Source organism: Argiope bruennichi, chromosome 9, assembly GCF_947563725.1.
Source record: "Argiope bruennichi chromosome 9, qqArgBrue1.1, whole genome shotgun sequence".
NCBI lineage: Eukaryota > Metazoa > Arthropoda > Arachnida > Araneae > Araneidae > Argiope > Argiope bruennichi.
In genome coordinates this window covers 106,838,335-106,854,910 of record NC_079159.1, presented here as the reverse complement: position 1 = coordinate 106,854,910, position 16,576 = coordinate 106,838,335, and the positions used below count along the sequence as shown (strand labels likewise).

General features: G+C 29.9%; 1 protein-coding gene across 1 annotated transcript in view; it reads left to right on the top strand.

Moving 5' to 3' along the window:
- The window catches only part of LOC129984469 (fatty acid synthase-like), a 66,368-nt gene that overhangs the window by 35,251 nt on the left and 14,541 nt on the right, over positions 1-16,576 (top strand). Inside the window, exons 13-19 of the mRNA XM_056094355.1 lie at positions 988-1,343; positions 2,465-2,707; positions 4,422-4,622; positions 6,076-7,249; positions 9,541-9,695; positions 12,848-13,045; positions 15,390-15,719. Of these exons, the coding sequence (XP_055950330.1) occupies positions 988-1,343; positions 2,465-2,707; positions 4,422-4,622; positions 6,076-7,249; positions 9,541-9,695; positions 12,848-13,045; positions 15,390-15,719 (2,657 nt within the window). The remainder of the gene's footprint in view (positions 1-987; positions 1,344-2,464; positions 2,708-4,421; positions 4,623-6,075; positions 7,250-9,540; positions 9,696-12,847; positions 13,046-15,389; positions 15,720-16,576) is intronic.

Below are 16,576 nucleotides of genomic sequence, written 5' to 3'. Positions count from 1 at the left end.
GTTTCATATAAATCTGGTGTAGTTAAGATAGAGATAATCTAACTAACTTAGCGAGGGAAAGTTTTGAGAGAAAAATGCTGTTTCGGGTGCTGTTCTTAATGGTTAATTAGACAGCTCACGGTTCAAGATGATGAGGTGCATTTCAAAATACTCTTCATATAACTTGAAAACTGGACGTTAATATAATTAAATTTACTAGTGTTACAGAAAAAGTTCCATGAAATGAAACAAGCTTATGTCTACATACATTTTTTATAGAATATCGTTTATTGAAGATTTAAACTCTTTTCTAGAATATCTTTATTTTAAAAATACATGATGATTATTTTCTGAATTACTTCACTGAGCTTCATTATTCATCATAGAACTTCCTTCCTTCCTTATCCAATTGATATATATTTAATTAACTGTAAAAATCAAAGTGTAATAGATTGCATTCTGCTGGGTGAAAAGATGCATTGTATCATAGTACAGCTTGGAAATATGCAATAAGATAGGTTATATTTAATTTACTGTTAATTTTGGAACTCCATAAATGCAGAATGACAAATTGCAAAATATTTTAGAAGAAAATCTGGTACAGCTAAATTTTTTTGCAAAAAAAAAAAAAAAAAAAATCTAAATGGATAGGACGCTCTATATATTTAAAGTGGAAACAATATATTCATTAAGAGTCCGGGTAGGTGAAAAAAGTTCACCTTCTGTAATAAGATACATCTACAATAACCAGAAACTCCAATCATCACATGATATTAATGACACTAGCCACGGGTAAAAACCATCAAAGCTGACTTCTCAATAGCATTGAACAATAGTTTGGTCAATAACAGATAAATATAAAAATAAATAAGCATTATATGACGATTCGCATATCTTATACTTAAAGGAGTACTGTCTTTTAAATTTGTCATAAATGGTTAATGATATGCGGCAGGATCGAGTATTTTATTTCATTGCAGCCATCAATATGAAATGTGTCTTTCTCAGATTATATCAAGAAGGGGTGAATCCAAAAATTGAACGTCTCTATCCACCTGTGAAGTTTCCAGTACCGAGAGGAACTCCCGTGATTTCCGACTTAATAAAATGGAATCATACTCAGTCATTCGTCGTACCAAGGTATTCTCAGAGAGGCAGCCAATATTCTAAAGAATTCAAGCTCGACAAAGACGATGCCTATTTGATGGACCATGGGGTAGACGGTAGGAAACTGTTCCCTGGCACAGGCTACGTTTATCTTGCTTGGGATGCACTAGCAACAAAACTACAGAAGGACTTGAACGAACTGCCTGTCGTCATCGAGAATTTCAGGATTGAAAGAGCAACAATCACTAGTGGTCAATGTAAGTAAAGATGAGAAGTATTCAGTTTTATATATATAATATGTGAATAACGATACATAGATATGCAGTATGATGTTTCTGATCCTCATGGGAAAATGATAAATTTATGTTGTCTATATATTACTCTAAATAAGAGGAAGAATTAAATATAAAAATATTCTTTAAATATGTAAATGCAGAAAAATCAATGCATGAAGGACGCGTGCATGATTTTATGAAAAACCACAACTTGCAGTTAAACTGGATTTATACCTGAAGTTTTTTAACATATATTGCACATTATATTATAGTATAGATTATATTAATGGCCTAAAAACGACACCTACTGCTAAACTTAAGGTTTGCAAATTACAGAACTGTTTATATCGAAAATTTGCAAATAGAACCCAAAATCTGTATGGGGTTTAGCACCCTCGGTATGTTATCAATGTGAAGAGGGAGAAGCGCTGTTTTAAGTTAGCCCCCGTCTTTTAACCCAATTTCAAAATTACGAAACACAGCCCAAAAGGTTTTAGTGAAACTTCAAACATGGTATTTTTAAGGTTGTCCTTATGCCGAAATTGTAATATTTTTTCTTATTTCATTCTATAACGATAAATATGACGGCGAGGAAGAAAAAGAATTGTGTTAAATAGATATGATTGCATTACTAATAACTTTTAATTCACTGCTTACATTTTCGCACACACACGATATTTTTTAATAACTTAAATGGCAAAATAGGGTATATTCTTTATGGGAAAAACCAGTTATTATTTTTTGCATCTTACTCCATTCAATTTCTTTCTTCCTCTAGTCTTAAAACAGCCTTAGTTAAATTCAATCAGAGCACTTTCTTTACATAGGAACTTCATCACCTCATTTCCTTCACATCCTCTTAGAGTACTGAGGTCATCCAAATTTGTATCATATTCCTCGATATTGAGAATTGCCCATTATTCATCTACTTAGATAACTCATATGATAATCTAGAAGTACATTTTTGTTCAAATTTTGTCTAAAATTTAACAAAACATTAGTTTTTGCTGATTTCTGAAAAAAAAAAAAAAACCAATGAAAAATTATCTGAATGCTGATTCCTCCTTCAAACTTCTCATATGTAACACTTTGTTTCTTTACAGCTACTGTTAAATTCTTCGTCAACATTTTGGATTCTTCGGGAAATTTCGAAATCATAGAAGGCAAGTCCTTGGTAGCCAGCGGGAAAATCTATGAATGCAAGAAGATGACTTTCCTCGAAGGTCCTCCTGAGTATACCAGTAATGACACTAGTGTGTCTGCGCGTGATATTTATGATGAGCTTAAGAGGTGCAGTTTTGAATTTGGTCCAGCTTTCCAAAACCTCGTTGAATACTACCCTGATGGTAAATACATTTATTTCCTCATAAATAAATATGATTCTAGAAGGCTAACTTTGTCAGAAGAAATTATTAAAGTTTGTGGAAGAAGAAATCTGTAGTAAACTAAAACTTATAAAGAAACATCGAAAAAATAGTTTACAAAACAGCAAATATAATGATTAAATTATCTTATCTTTCCAAAGAAATTTTTGTTTGTTATCTGTTGTAATTTCAAATACAGAAAGTTGGAAGTGGGATAAAATTAAATATTACCGTTTAAAATAAAATTAAAAAAACCATGGATTATTTAAAGTGTATTTACAGTTCGGCTTTAATGTGACTTCGCTTTTGTTTTGTAAGATAATTTTGAAATTAGAAAATGCATTCTTTAGAACCGTTTTACCAAACTCTTAGAACCGCTAACTAGATTTTTATCTGGTTTAGTTGCACCTAGATAACCGCATGAAGGGACAGAATGAAATGCGAGATGTTAACGCATTTATATCAGTTAAGATTTTTTTGAATATACCGGGAACGTTTGACCTTATTGACCAGACGAAAGAGAGTTATAAAAAGGCCTATTATGATGATAATACACTATAGAAGAAATTTCCTATTTCTTAATATTTGCGAGTCTTAATGGGTAAAGAGATGCTACAAATAAAAAAAATCCCAATTTAACATGCTTCTTAAACTTGCAAATTATGCAATATTTTGAAAGAATGAAAAATTATTGAAATTCTATAAGTAGACATCTCTTTTATTTGGGTGCATGGATGTAAAGTCGAGTTACAAAAGCCAAAACCTCGTGAAATGCAAAAGATTTTTAATTTAAAATATCGTAAATACTCTTCCAAATGCATTAAGTTAAGTTTATCCAAAACTTGCCCATTTCATCAGTTTATACAGAAGCAACAATAAACCATCTAAGTGATGTAGTTCAGGGGAAATTGAGTTGCAATACATTATTGAAATACGCATTCATAAAAATAAAAAAAGTGATTTTAATCTCCTGTCCACTTTAAGCTTATTGCTTTAGTTCAAGGGGAAAAAAAACTTTAAAACTAAAGAAGGAAAGTAGCATCTACTCATTCAAAAGTTGATGAAACGGGTCAACTTTTGATAAATTTGATTTATTGCAGTTAGAGCGGTATTTGTGGTATTCAACATTACAGATTTTGGCGACAGTTCAATTTTGGATTTCACTAAGTTTTGGCTGCTGCAACTCTGTTTTAAAGCCAGGTATCTTGCTAAAAATTATTCCAGCTTACAATAGGTTCCCCATCCTTTCAAAATATGTCTTTATTGTACTTACTTGTAGGTCTATCAAACATTTGTTAAATCTTTTTCAATGGCCGAATCTGCAAGACGAAAGAGGATGATAAAGCAGCTTTTGTAGATCACACTACCTTAAGCTATCTCCTACCATTTGCAACTACTCCTGCATAATTGCTTTATCCCGCATAAAGTGTGATTTGCATGAGCTCTTTTATAATCTCCTTTCGTTTTGCAGATTCTGTCAAACTCACTCTAGTGGTTCCAACATTATCGGTCAAAACATTTCGCTAAAGAAGTTGAGTAAATTTATCAAATTTAAATCAGTGATATGTTAAACTAATAGTTTCATTAGTAACTGATGAATAATTCATAAGACATGAATTACTTCACATTGATGATAACATTACCGGTTTTTGTATTGAGAAATCGTAAATTTTACTGAATTGGTCTGATATTTTAGGAACCTCGGGCGTTGTTCAATGGCAAGGAAAATGGATTCCATTCTTGGATGTCGTTTTGTTATTTTTTAGTTTAAAAAAATACCTAAAAGGATTGCTATTACCTACTGAATTTAAGACTCTGAAAATTGATCCAAACATTCTCAGAGAATATGTGCGCAAAAGTGCTTCTATAAACAAAGAAGACAGTACCACAACTTACAGTAAGTATTTTTTTAAATATTCTGAATATATTGAAGTTTTACTTAAGAGTTGCAAAATGTGACTTTGTCTCAAAACTTTTAGACTTGAAATGTTTGAAGTGGATGTTTTCCTTTCGTTTGTAAAGTAAACAATTCATGGAATACCATAATTGCATTGTATAATTAATTACGCATGTCATCTAAACATGTATCTGTATCCTTTAGTGGGTGTGTGTCTAACCCTGAAAGGGTTTTATTTTGTTTAAATTTCATTCGACCTTTCCGAGTCAGAAAAAACTGTTATCTCACAGTGGTTGAGTAGTATTCTGAAAGAGAAAGACAATTGTTATTATTAAACAACAATTCTGCAAATGGATTTCCATGTGTGGGTGTTTTTTTGGCATAATAAAGTGAATGTAAATTATAAAAATGGTAATTATTAGATTATGATCTTATAAGTATATAACATGCTAATGTTTATTTTTCATCTTGTAAAAAAATAAAAAAAGAATGTATGATTTAGTTAAATGCATTACGTATTCTTAAAAAAAAGCAACATAATTTATTAGACTAGCTCTAATGATACAAAAGAACACGAATGATTCTGATATAAATAGAAAACAATATGAAATAAATTAGACGAAATGTAAAAATGAGTGAAAAAAATCATTTATGAACATGAATGAAATTAATAAAAAAATACTTGGAGTAAATTTAAAATATTATTTAATCCCAAAAAAGAATGTTCTATTGGAAACGGAGAGCCATTGGAAATTTCTCAATAGATATGAAATTTGAATTAATATGGCTCATTTTATGTTTATCAGGTGAATACAGATTAATAACATAGAGCAAAACCCGAAGCAATGCGATGGATCAATATCACTAATGGAATTTATTCACCACTGTTATAATAAAAATATAAAGTATCGAGTTATATTTTTATTACTATTGTTTGTTAATGCATCATAACTGCCTTTGGATCATTTTTCATTAATCGACCCTTATAAAATGCCATATAAAATTAGTTTATATATAAACTTCAAATCATTTAAATTACAAGGGGAGCAAAACAATGATAAAAAGATACGATTGTTAACATCGCGACACAAGAACAAAGTACCAGAAATTTTTTTCCATTAGTGATTTTACTAAGAGATTCTGATACAGACTTCTTTTACACATATCGATTCTGGAAAGAGATGTATTTTTGAAAGGAACACGAGGGTGTTGAGGATTTTTATCTTTTTGCTCAGAGCACGAGAAAATGCACATTTCATCCACTTTTTAGAGCACTTGTTAGAAAAGTGGAATTAGGATGATGAAATAAGAGGAAATTTTAGAATAAATAATATTACTTTCTTCTAAATGAGTTAATTTAAGATTAAAAACTAGAAAATGAATAAGGATTTAAATTAAATCAAGAAATATCATTACATATATATAATGTAACTAAAATATTCTCCGATTCCAGATATTCCTTGCCATTATAATCCGAAAACGAAATTAGTTCGTTCGATTGGTATAGAAGCTTCTCACCTGAACAACGAGCCTGTTGCCATTCGTGGAAAAGCCGAAAACCCTATTTTAGAAGAATACAGATTTATTCCTTACGTGAGCAATTACACACCATCAGGAAGTACCAGTCTTCCATTTTCCCAATATTTCAATACTTGTAACGAGTTAATGAATAAAATAGGAAAAGCTCTGAAGAAGAATACGAAACGATACCAGTTCCAACTTGAAGGTCAAACCGACTTCCGTCTAGGGGAAACAGAGTCATCAGATAATAAGAATCTGGCAAAAATTCTGGAAACAATTTCTAATGACCCAGAAAGTCTCAAAAACAAAAGAAAGGAATATTTGGCCAACTACATTCACACTGCTGGTAATGACATTCTAAACAACGCGTTAGTGAACGAAGATACGTTGAAAATTATGCTGGCGATTATTTCGGAGAATACTTACAGGAAATTGAGTGTTGTGGAGGTGAATCGCGACTTCCCAGTCGTCTTGGTTCCCGCAACAGACACTGTGAAGAAATACGCACATCTCAAATTCAAGAAAAGCGTCTTGATAGCGCCCAAATCGGTTGTGATTGACCAGGAAGTTTTGGAGGAAAGTGGTATCCAACAGGCATCTTCAGAAGACATTTTAAAAGACCTTGAGAGAGAAAAGTCACAAGATGTGGCGATCAGCTCTTTCACGTGTGGTCCACTGTCTGAACTGAAAAACTTGCTTGGTACACTGACATCAATCATCAAATCAAATGGTTTCATATTGCTGTTCTTCAAGGAGAAAGCCAACCGTGCGGAACAGCTTCTGTCTTCCATTTGTGGGGAAGAACTTCAAGTCCATTCTCAAGCAGAACTTGAAAGTGTCCTGCAAAGCGCAAACTTGTTGATTTTAAGTAAGATTTCTGATCCCTTCGGAGGAGCGGTATATCTACTTCGTGCACCGTATCTTGAAACACCACAAAAAGTTCTACAAATAACAGATAGCAATTACAAATGGGTGGAAAAAGTGAAAAAAGAACTGTATGAAAAGAATGCAGGCAGGTTGTGGCTTGTATCAGAGGACGGTCCCGTCAGTGGTATACTTGGAATGGTGAATTGTTTAAAACAAGAACCAAGCGGAGAACGAATCAGGTATATTCATAAAAAACATTTTATTTTATTCTTTGAAACCCATCCCTTTACTTTTTGAATGACCCATTAATATTTGCTGCTGTATGAGGGAAATAAAAATATATCTTTTGAGAGATGCTAAAAATTGACCTTTTAATCTGCAAACGTGTTATATGTTCTCAATCTCTGTGACAGCATAATCTGTTATTTTTATAGTTAAGAAGTAAACAAATGTTAATTATTGTTCTTACGAACAACCTTCTGTCAGTTTCTTAGCTTAGAAGTTCTCCCATGATATCGTTTCTTATTTTATATCAAAAAGGGGAAAAATATGCTCTTAGTGATTTTATTATCATTTTTTTTCTTCCAAATTAATCACACATAATATAATAAAATAGGCTTTTTTCTGTTTATAGAATTTCCTAAGCTTTTTACTTTTTCTGTTGCTACGTTTAATATCATTATATGCTAATTTGAAAGAAAACAGAAATGAATAAATCACATTTAATGTGCGTGTTTTAGATCAAAATCGATTCATTTCTGAACGATAAAATTTTTAATAGCTTTTTTCTAGTACATTAAAAAAAATTTCTGTATATTCTGTAACAAAATGGGAATTTTAAGCGAATCTTTTACGTATTTTGTCGGTCTTTTCTTGTTTTTTATTTTCTGCGTGTCACGCTAGTGGAATTTTTATTTCTATCGGAAGATTTTTGTTAAAAAATGTTACTCGTTAATAAATAAAAAATGAGTGTTTCCTATTTTTATTACATTCTTCTTTTTCGCATTTTATAATTAATAACTACGATACAATTTTGCAATCATTTTATTCTCCATTGAAAAATTGAACCTCTCATCGCGGAACAAAATTTTTCATAACAATTCATCTATTAACCAATAATTAAATTCTGTAAACAGCAAAATATGTTTACATGAGAAACATACAAATCTTGTGAAGAGGAAGAAAAACGAATTCTAAGACTTCTGAAACTGAGTGAGAAAACGCTTGGAAGCTCTATCTTTATAAAAAAGGAGAATTAAAGTTGATGAAAACCGTGTACATATAATAGACAACTTAAAAATGCTATTAATAATAATCTTACGAACAGCGTTCTGTTTTATTTACGAGGTCATAGCAGTTAAATTCCAAATGAGTCGTGACTGATCAGTTAATGACAGCATGCGAAGATGATCTTACATTCGGTTATTTTTCTGATCTCGTCCGATTATTGAAATTGAAATTTAGTATTTTGAAGCAATAGCATTGATTTTGGAGCAGCATTTGATTTGAAGTTAGCTAAAATCAAATTCATAACAAAAATATTCGGCAAAGCCTTTGTTTCATTTTCTCAATAAGAAAGCTGTTGTGCTGATTTTTGTAACAATATGCTTTGGATTAATAATGAAATTTTGTATGTTTATAAAGATAGATTAACCAAATTTTCAACATATTTTTTTGATTTGCAGCACCTTTGTATATTATCTATGTTAATGCCCTATTTTAATATATTTAGAGATTAAGTATGGGCCAGCCAAAAAAATTACATTTATATACTGTGATTGCAGCATTATTTCATAAGAAACTTGAAAACAACAGTAAAGCAATGGACCTCAGAATTAAGAAGACGGAAATAATTAAAATAAAGTTCTGAGTTTCAGCACTCTAAAACATCTGATGTTAAAAGTTGTTTTTCATCATATTGAGTCTGCCATAATTGTATAACAAAAATTTTTCATAATAATAGTTTGTTTAATACAGTCAGTTGAGGTGCGTGATTATATTATAGATTATATTTAAATTATATTTGTAGCAGAAAGTTTTGTCTACTACAAAGTAGTAGAAAGTTATATTTGTAGTACTTGTCAGTGAGATTATACTATAGATTATATTTGTAGCAAATAGTTTTTTTTATTTAGGTCTCAGAATAAAAAATAGTTTTGTCCTAAAATACTCACTATTATCTAAATGCTTACGAATCATATGGGCACATAATCACGAGATAAAGAGTAACACTTAACCAAGTTCAAAACAGAATTAACAGGTTATAATGTAATTTTAGGATTTGTCATCTGAAAATATCTTTTAAAACCTGAAACAATAGTAAAAACAAATGTTGCACGATAGCTCTATTGCTTATGAATTTTTTTTCTGAAAACCTTTGAATAGACGGAATTTATAAGAATCTATGAAGAGAAATGTATGATATTAATCATATATTTCTTTCAGATAACAGGTGTTAAACAATCTACAGTAATGAAAGAACAATAAGGAGTGTTTCAATATCACTATCATTTATTATTATTTTTTTCAGGTGTGTGTTTATATCTCGAAAAAAGCAAGAAAACAACTTTCCATCATTCAGTTTAGAACATCCCTTTTTCCAGAATCTAATAACAAAGAATATGGTGATGAATGTCTGGAAAGATGGAACTTGGGGCTCATACAGACATATTCTCATCAAAGAAAGTAAAGATTCTCTTCATATACGTTAATCAAAGCAATACATAAACTGACTCATAGTATTTTAATAGCAGACTGAAAAATATAGGATAGTTTTGAAATTCAAAAATGTAGTATCCTTGTACAAAGCTTTTTAATGACCATTACACTATTCTCTTGTGATTTTCTGTTGCATTAAGTACTCTAAATGAAAAAATAATTTTATATATAAAATAGTTTTTTTATATATCTGACTGATAAAAAAAGTGACATTTCATGCAAAGTTAAGCATACTTAAAGACTAAAAAGGATTATAAAACCAGGCAGATAAAGTGTAGAAAAACAAAGATTGTGAAAAATATTTTTAGATAAATCTAATTAGCTCATGCAAATAGCTAATTAGTTTTATTTAAAGTGAAAAATTTAATAGGTTGAAAAATTAAAAAAAAATTTAAAATATAAAAATTTAATAAAATGAAAATTTTAAAGGTTGATAAAAAAAAGAAAATATCAAAAATTCTAGTCTGAATCAACAAAGTATGTAATGTTTTAGTCTTGATTGGTTTATCTTATATTATTCTGGCTTATTTATTTATTTGAATGTGCCTAAAGCATTGATTGTATAAACGTCTCATTCCTATAAAAATTACAAAATCTTATCACGGGAAAAAAATTTCAAATCAAAAAGCTCCAGGTGAAAGAAGAGATACAATGGGAAGGGATTAAAAAAATGATATACCGATGGGGTACATTAAAAAAAAATTTAGAGATTTATGAAATTAAAACGAAGTATAAAGAGTAATTTATATTTCAAATAACTATTTTTAAAAGCAGTATTTTTAAAGTATATCCCTGTACGTGCAGAAATGTTATACCTAAACTGACAGATATTGTTCTGGTTGAGGTTTCTGTAGAAAAGTATACACGCTATTTGGTCCATGGGTAAAAAATTTGCAATAAAAATTAATAAATCAAATTTAGACTACCACTTGTAAAGGTGGAGTATAAACAAGAAAAAAAATCCGACAAATTTAAACACTATTTTATCACATTATAATCTGATCAGAAAAGGTCTCGAAATGACTCATTTATTTTCGAAGTGGCCATAAAGCAGCTTCTTCACTTCCGAACAATATAAGATATTGCACCATGCTGCATGAAGATAGTAATCTATAAACATTTGCGTTCTTGTAAGGCAGAAATGTTTTACTGTTTCAGAAACTCGTAGTAACGAAAGCCCTTGACGGAATATCTTTTATGATTTAGAGGAGTATTTTGTTTAAAGAAAAAAGCGCCAGTAACGACATCAGCAATCAAACCACGTCATATAGTAATGTCATTCAGAATGCAAAGACCTTTCATGCTCTATGTTAGGACATATGATATCCGAGAGTTCGGTATATTCATTGCTATGTCTAGAGTCAAATGAGAATCATCCGACCACAAAATGTACCAAGGCCATACATACATTGTGAACGTTTATTTTGACCAGAAATGGGTGAGCAAAATCAATGCATTGTTCCACATCTCGAGAATGCAGCTTTGCATCACGTGGAACTTCCATGGATACCATTATAAATGGATCTCGGAACTTTTCATATATAGATCAAGGAAGGGAAAAATCTGTGGCATCACTCGAGTACTTGTTGAAAAATATTGGCCACCGGATGCTCTTTCAGCCATAGCTATAGTGACTCTTTTTCATAATTTCATTTGAAATCCATTTCTATGATCTAAGCAGGACGCTTAACTAATGTCTCTTCAGCAATTATCTTTTTTCAGTCTATTCTTCGACATAGGTCATTTTCACAAGCGCCGGTATTCACGCACGGAGGTAAATCTTTGTTCTCATTCTGATAAAACAATATGAACAGGTCAGCTGTATCTTCGTTCTCTAAATGTAAGATGATAAGTAATTTTACGGCAAGTACTTTAAACATTCGTCATTTGCATAACCAAGCTGTCTATATTTAATGTGATCAAAATTTAAACTATTATTACGTTTCATGCAACTTTCCTTTCCCATAGTTCACTCAATGCCTAAAGCAAGTTTTTACGAAGTACATTCACTTGAACGGATTCTGCATAGGTTTAAATAAGGTCACTTTAATTATAGCATATTAAAGTTGGAAACTGTGAAATAGTATAATTCTACTTTTGAGTCCATTCCCGATAGAGGTGGATAATATAATCTTGCTGCATCCATACACAACAATGCCAGCAAACAAAAATGGAAAACTGACTTTAAAATTTGTAATAACACTGATTTGAATTTCATAAAAATAATAAAAGCATTACTATAAATTGTATCAAATTAGAAAATATCTATAAATGAAAGAAAAAAAATGACATGGAAATAAAATGGGTGTCTCTGAAAGTCTCATTTTTGAGATCCTAAGAAGATGTAAGAATTACTTTTAAATTGTGATATGTTAAGAAGTTAGGCTGGGAAAAATGAAAAAAAAATTCTTAATTTTTGATTCATTAAAATTTTATAAAAACTTTGAGTTAAATATTTGTTATCTCCGAAATATATTTGTGCAAAAATTTGACAGCTCTATATTTAGTGTCTGCTCTGTAAACCTTTAGACATGTCATGCAACTTAAAGAAAACTGGGCGTTCAAAATGACGATAAAAATTTATATTAGACAATTTTGTGCTGTTATGATTTTAAAAAGCCAATTTGAAAATGAGTCAATAGCAGGCTTCTTAGATATTATAAAACTAATTTTCTAGACTCGTGAAAATTATGATAATCTGAATGACGAAAATTTTAGCTTCTTTTTCCCAAGACTCAAGAAAACTTTAAACACAATGAAAACAATTTTTTTTTTTCAAAAACAACTCTTACTATATTTTCGCAGTTATATACTAAATTTATCTTGTGTTATTTAGTTAAGCAGTTCTTAGTACAGGATAAGATTTAAAACTACTACCAATTTTATTTTGTATGAATCTGAACATCTGCATTATTATATGTATCAATATTGTCTATTAGTTCTTCGGATATCTAATGGGTTTGCCTTGACGTTAGTGCTCCATTTCAGTTTATAAAGAAAATATTAAGTGCTCGTGAATTATTCTGCATGCAAAACTATGAAAAATAAATTGGATGCGATCGATATCTTAGAGTATTAAAATGGAATGGAGTTATAGATCTTATGATCTTTTCTTTCAGAAAAGCAGCCGAGACCCATGGAACACAGTTACGTGAATTGCAGAAAATATGGAGATCTTTCTTCCTTCGAATGGATCGAATCGAGTGTCAAATACGCCCCTCGGGAAAACAAGAAACTGGTGCACATCTATTATTCTACTGTAAACTTCAAAGATGTTATGTTGGCCACAGGAAAACTTTCGATAGGAACAACACCACGTATGTTTTTATTTTGTTTTTAAAATAATATGTATAAATGTATGAAGACATGAAAGTATAGTAGGCAGACATGAAATAATTTTATTAATAATCATTAAAGCGAAGGAAGTTTTAGAAGAATAAGTTTGAAACAGTTTTAATTTTTCATTATTCATAAATAAAGCAATAATTTTTTTTTGACGCAGTTTCTTTATTGCTTTATTTATGGATAATGAGCGATTTCTTTCCTACATAACGTTTTTTCATTTTTTATAAAGAAAGTAGTAGGATTTCTATTCTTCCATTTTTCATTATTCAACAGACGACTGTGAAAAAAGATAAGTGAAATGTAACAAAATATAGTTTCAAAAAATACAGGTTATTAAGAAAAAAATATTTAATACTGTTAAAACTATAACATGCTTTTTTCCCCTGAAAAATAAACGGCTGCATTTATAGTGTAAAAATAGATTTACTGAAAGTAGTTCTTAAAAACATACTTTTATTAATACACTAAAAAGTATAATTTTTCTCTATTATAATTGTTTTTATTTTTTATTCATAATTTATTAAAATAAATATTATATAATCTTGGAATTAAATTTTTTCTTTCAATTAACCACCTATATAGGTGGTTAATTGAAAATCACACTAAAAAAATCCCAGTTAGCATCAAGATTTAATTATATTAATAAATAAACCAATTAGTAAATTTTGAGAATATTAAAAATGGAACAGGCGGAAATGAATTCCGATTGACAATACATTAGTATTTGATATTTCTTGAGTTTGACGCATCAAGAAGCGGCTAAAAAATTCTGTCTTTACTAGCAAGTCTAATTAAATAAGAGTGTCTAATAATGTTCCATGTAACATCCAATGATGATAATATAACAATAAATAACTAATAATATCTATTAAAAATAATTGCGGTGCTTTTCTGGCACTCTGGTATTGGTTTTGGCGTTCGAGATCCTATTAAACTAAAAATAATGTTGTGCATGTTAGTCGAACTCTACATTAAAGAGGAAAAAGAGCATTTCAGCTCTCGGGATGGATTTCTTCATACAGTCACGGTTCAGAATTTTGATTCTCGTGGAAGATCTAGATTTATTTTAAATGGCATATTTATATAATTGAACGGAAGAAGCGTAATAGATTTCATTTAATAAAATAAAATTTTGCAAATTCTTACTCGATTCATTTAATGTTTTGAATCTATAATTAGCATAACATCCATTTTATTATTCAAATATTATAAAAAAAGACCATACATTTTTATAAATGCATTCTAATAATACCTAAAATTTTAGCTAACAAATGTTTAATCTTGAGAGATTTTTATAGCTTTACTGGCATCCTAACTGCAATCATAATTATAATGTCTACGATAAGGAGTTATTTATTCATGTGAAACTAAATAAGGCAAAGTAGAATTTTTAATGCACTAAAATTGGCCAAAATGAATAACAAAAATTAGGTAAGAATTCTATTTAATAAAAACTGTGTTGAAATTAAGTATAGCGAAAAACATCTGAGCAGATGGAAACAATGATAAATTATTACTTTCAATATATAATAGCTTTTATGAATAATGCATATTGAATAAGAAAATTCTATAAAGTAATAATATCTGCAATTAAATCGTTTCAAATAATTATAAAAGTAATATCAATGAATAAGTAATTTTAATATGTATAATAATATTAACAATAAATAAAACAATTTTAACAATTATACAAGTAATATTAAAATTACGTTTGTAATTTTAATAAATAAAGGTGCTTAGCCCTTTGATTTCAACAATTGTATCAAATAATACTACAATCTACTACCTTAAATAATACTACAATCTACTTCCAATGTATTTTTCCAATGCAACTATTTTTTAAAGCAAGAAATTTCTTAATGAATTTTAGAATGAATAATCTGAATGATAATAAATTTGCAATTGATAATTCAATAATCCGCATAGAATCTTTCTAATGAAACAAATGCCTTAAAAATTATTCGCTTACGATTACTGAAAATACAATATACAGGCGTTATTTATTTAACAAAAATGATAATTATTACCCATTTTTTCAATTTTTATTTCGTATTTGAGAAAATTAAAACCGATTCAAATTGCAAACACTAGTTTAGCCTTATGTTCAAACCGAATTCAAAGTTCTAACAAGATTTTCGAATTTCCGAAGAATTCGAATTAAAAATACTCACATTTGTAAACCCCCAATGTAACATTCTGATCTATAAAATTCTGCAACCATGATACAAATCTCTTATAGAAATCATTTTATTATTGGTATGTCATCATTTGATATAGAAAGTTGTCATTTAGTAATTATTTCGATCTCTTTTACAGATCAACACCGTGGAAATTCAGTACTTGGCTTTGAGTTTTCTGGCAGGGAGGAAGGTACTGGTAAAAGAATATGCGGTTTCGCACCTGCAAGGGCTATGGCTACATCCATTCTGGCAGAGCCCCACCACTGCCTCGAAGTTCCAGAAAACTGGACTTTAGAAGAAGCTGCTACAGTACCAGTGGTGTATGCCACCTGTTACTACGCTCTCATCACAAGAGCTAAGTTACAACCTGGTGAAAGCATTTTGATCCATTCTGGAAGCGGTGGAATCGGAATGGCAGCCATAACGATTGCCCTGAGTATGAATTGTGAGGTTTTCACAACAGTGGGTGAGTAATAATTTTTAACTGATCATTTGTTAAAATTTTGATGCTTAACATGTTAAGGATAAGCTAGTTGTGCTGGATTGTGGAAAACGGGATTTAAATTGCACTCGCAAAAGGCAAACTAGGAAAGGGATTGTGGTTCTAGTGGCATATTTCCATGTGATAAAATTAAATTTGAGGTTAAATTTTCTCTTGTAGATGGCAATGTTCATCAGGAGAAATCTGGTATAAAGTGATTAATAACTTTATTGCTTCTGTTTGATACAACCATACAAAGGAAGTAATGTCTTGCCGTGGTATCCTCTGAACACCTTCAGCATGCAGAAATGTACTTTATTTTTCAGCAAAAGTTGTGGATGGAACGGTATTGCCATGAGCTGTACAGAGTATTGCCCTGAAGTTTTGTTTTCATATGGCGAATGATTGCAATGATGTCTAAATATAACTTATCTTACATGATCACACAAATAATTAAAAAAATATTCCAAATAATTTGTTTATACACAAAAATAAGTGTATCTTTATATTTATTGGGTATTTTTATAAATTGGCAGGTCGATACAATAAAATAAATTATTTCAAAATTATATTATTGTAATTATTCATGTTTTGAAATGTAAAGTGAAAATGGTATACAATATATTCTAACTAATACTACTTGTAGACTTTAGGGGTACATAATATCTAAGCATCTTATTATTCTTGGATACTGGTCATATTGAGCCATCATAAGATAACTTATTTTTTTGTTTTTACAGCGTCTCCTATACCACATTATCGGAGATATCTTAAATAGCTGAGTGTTCTTGCTATTGATATATCTCTGAAAATTTCATCTTTTTAGTTTTGAAATGATTAAT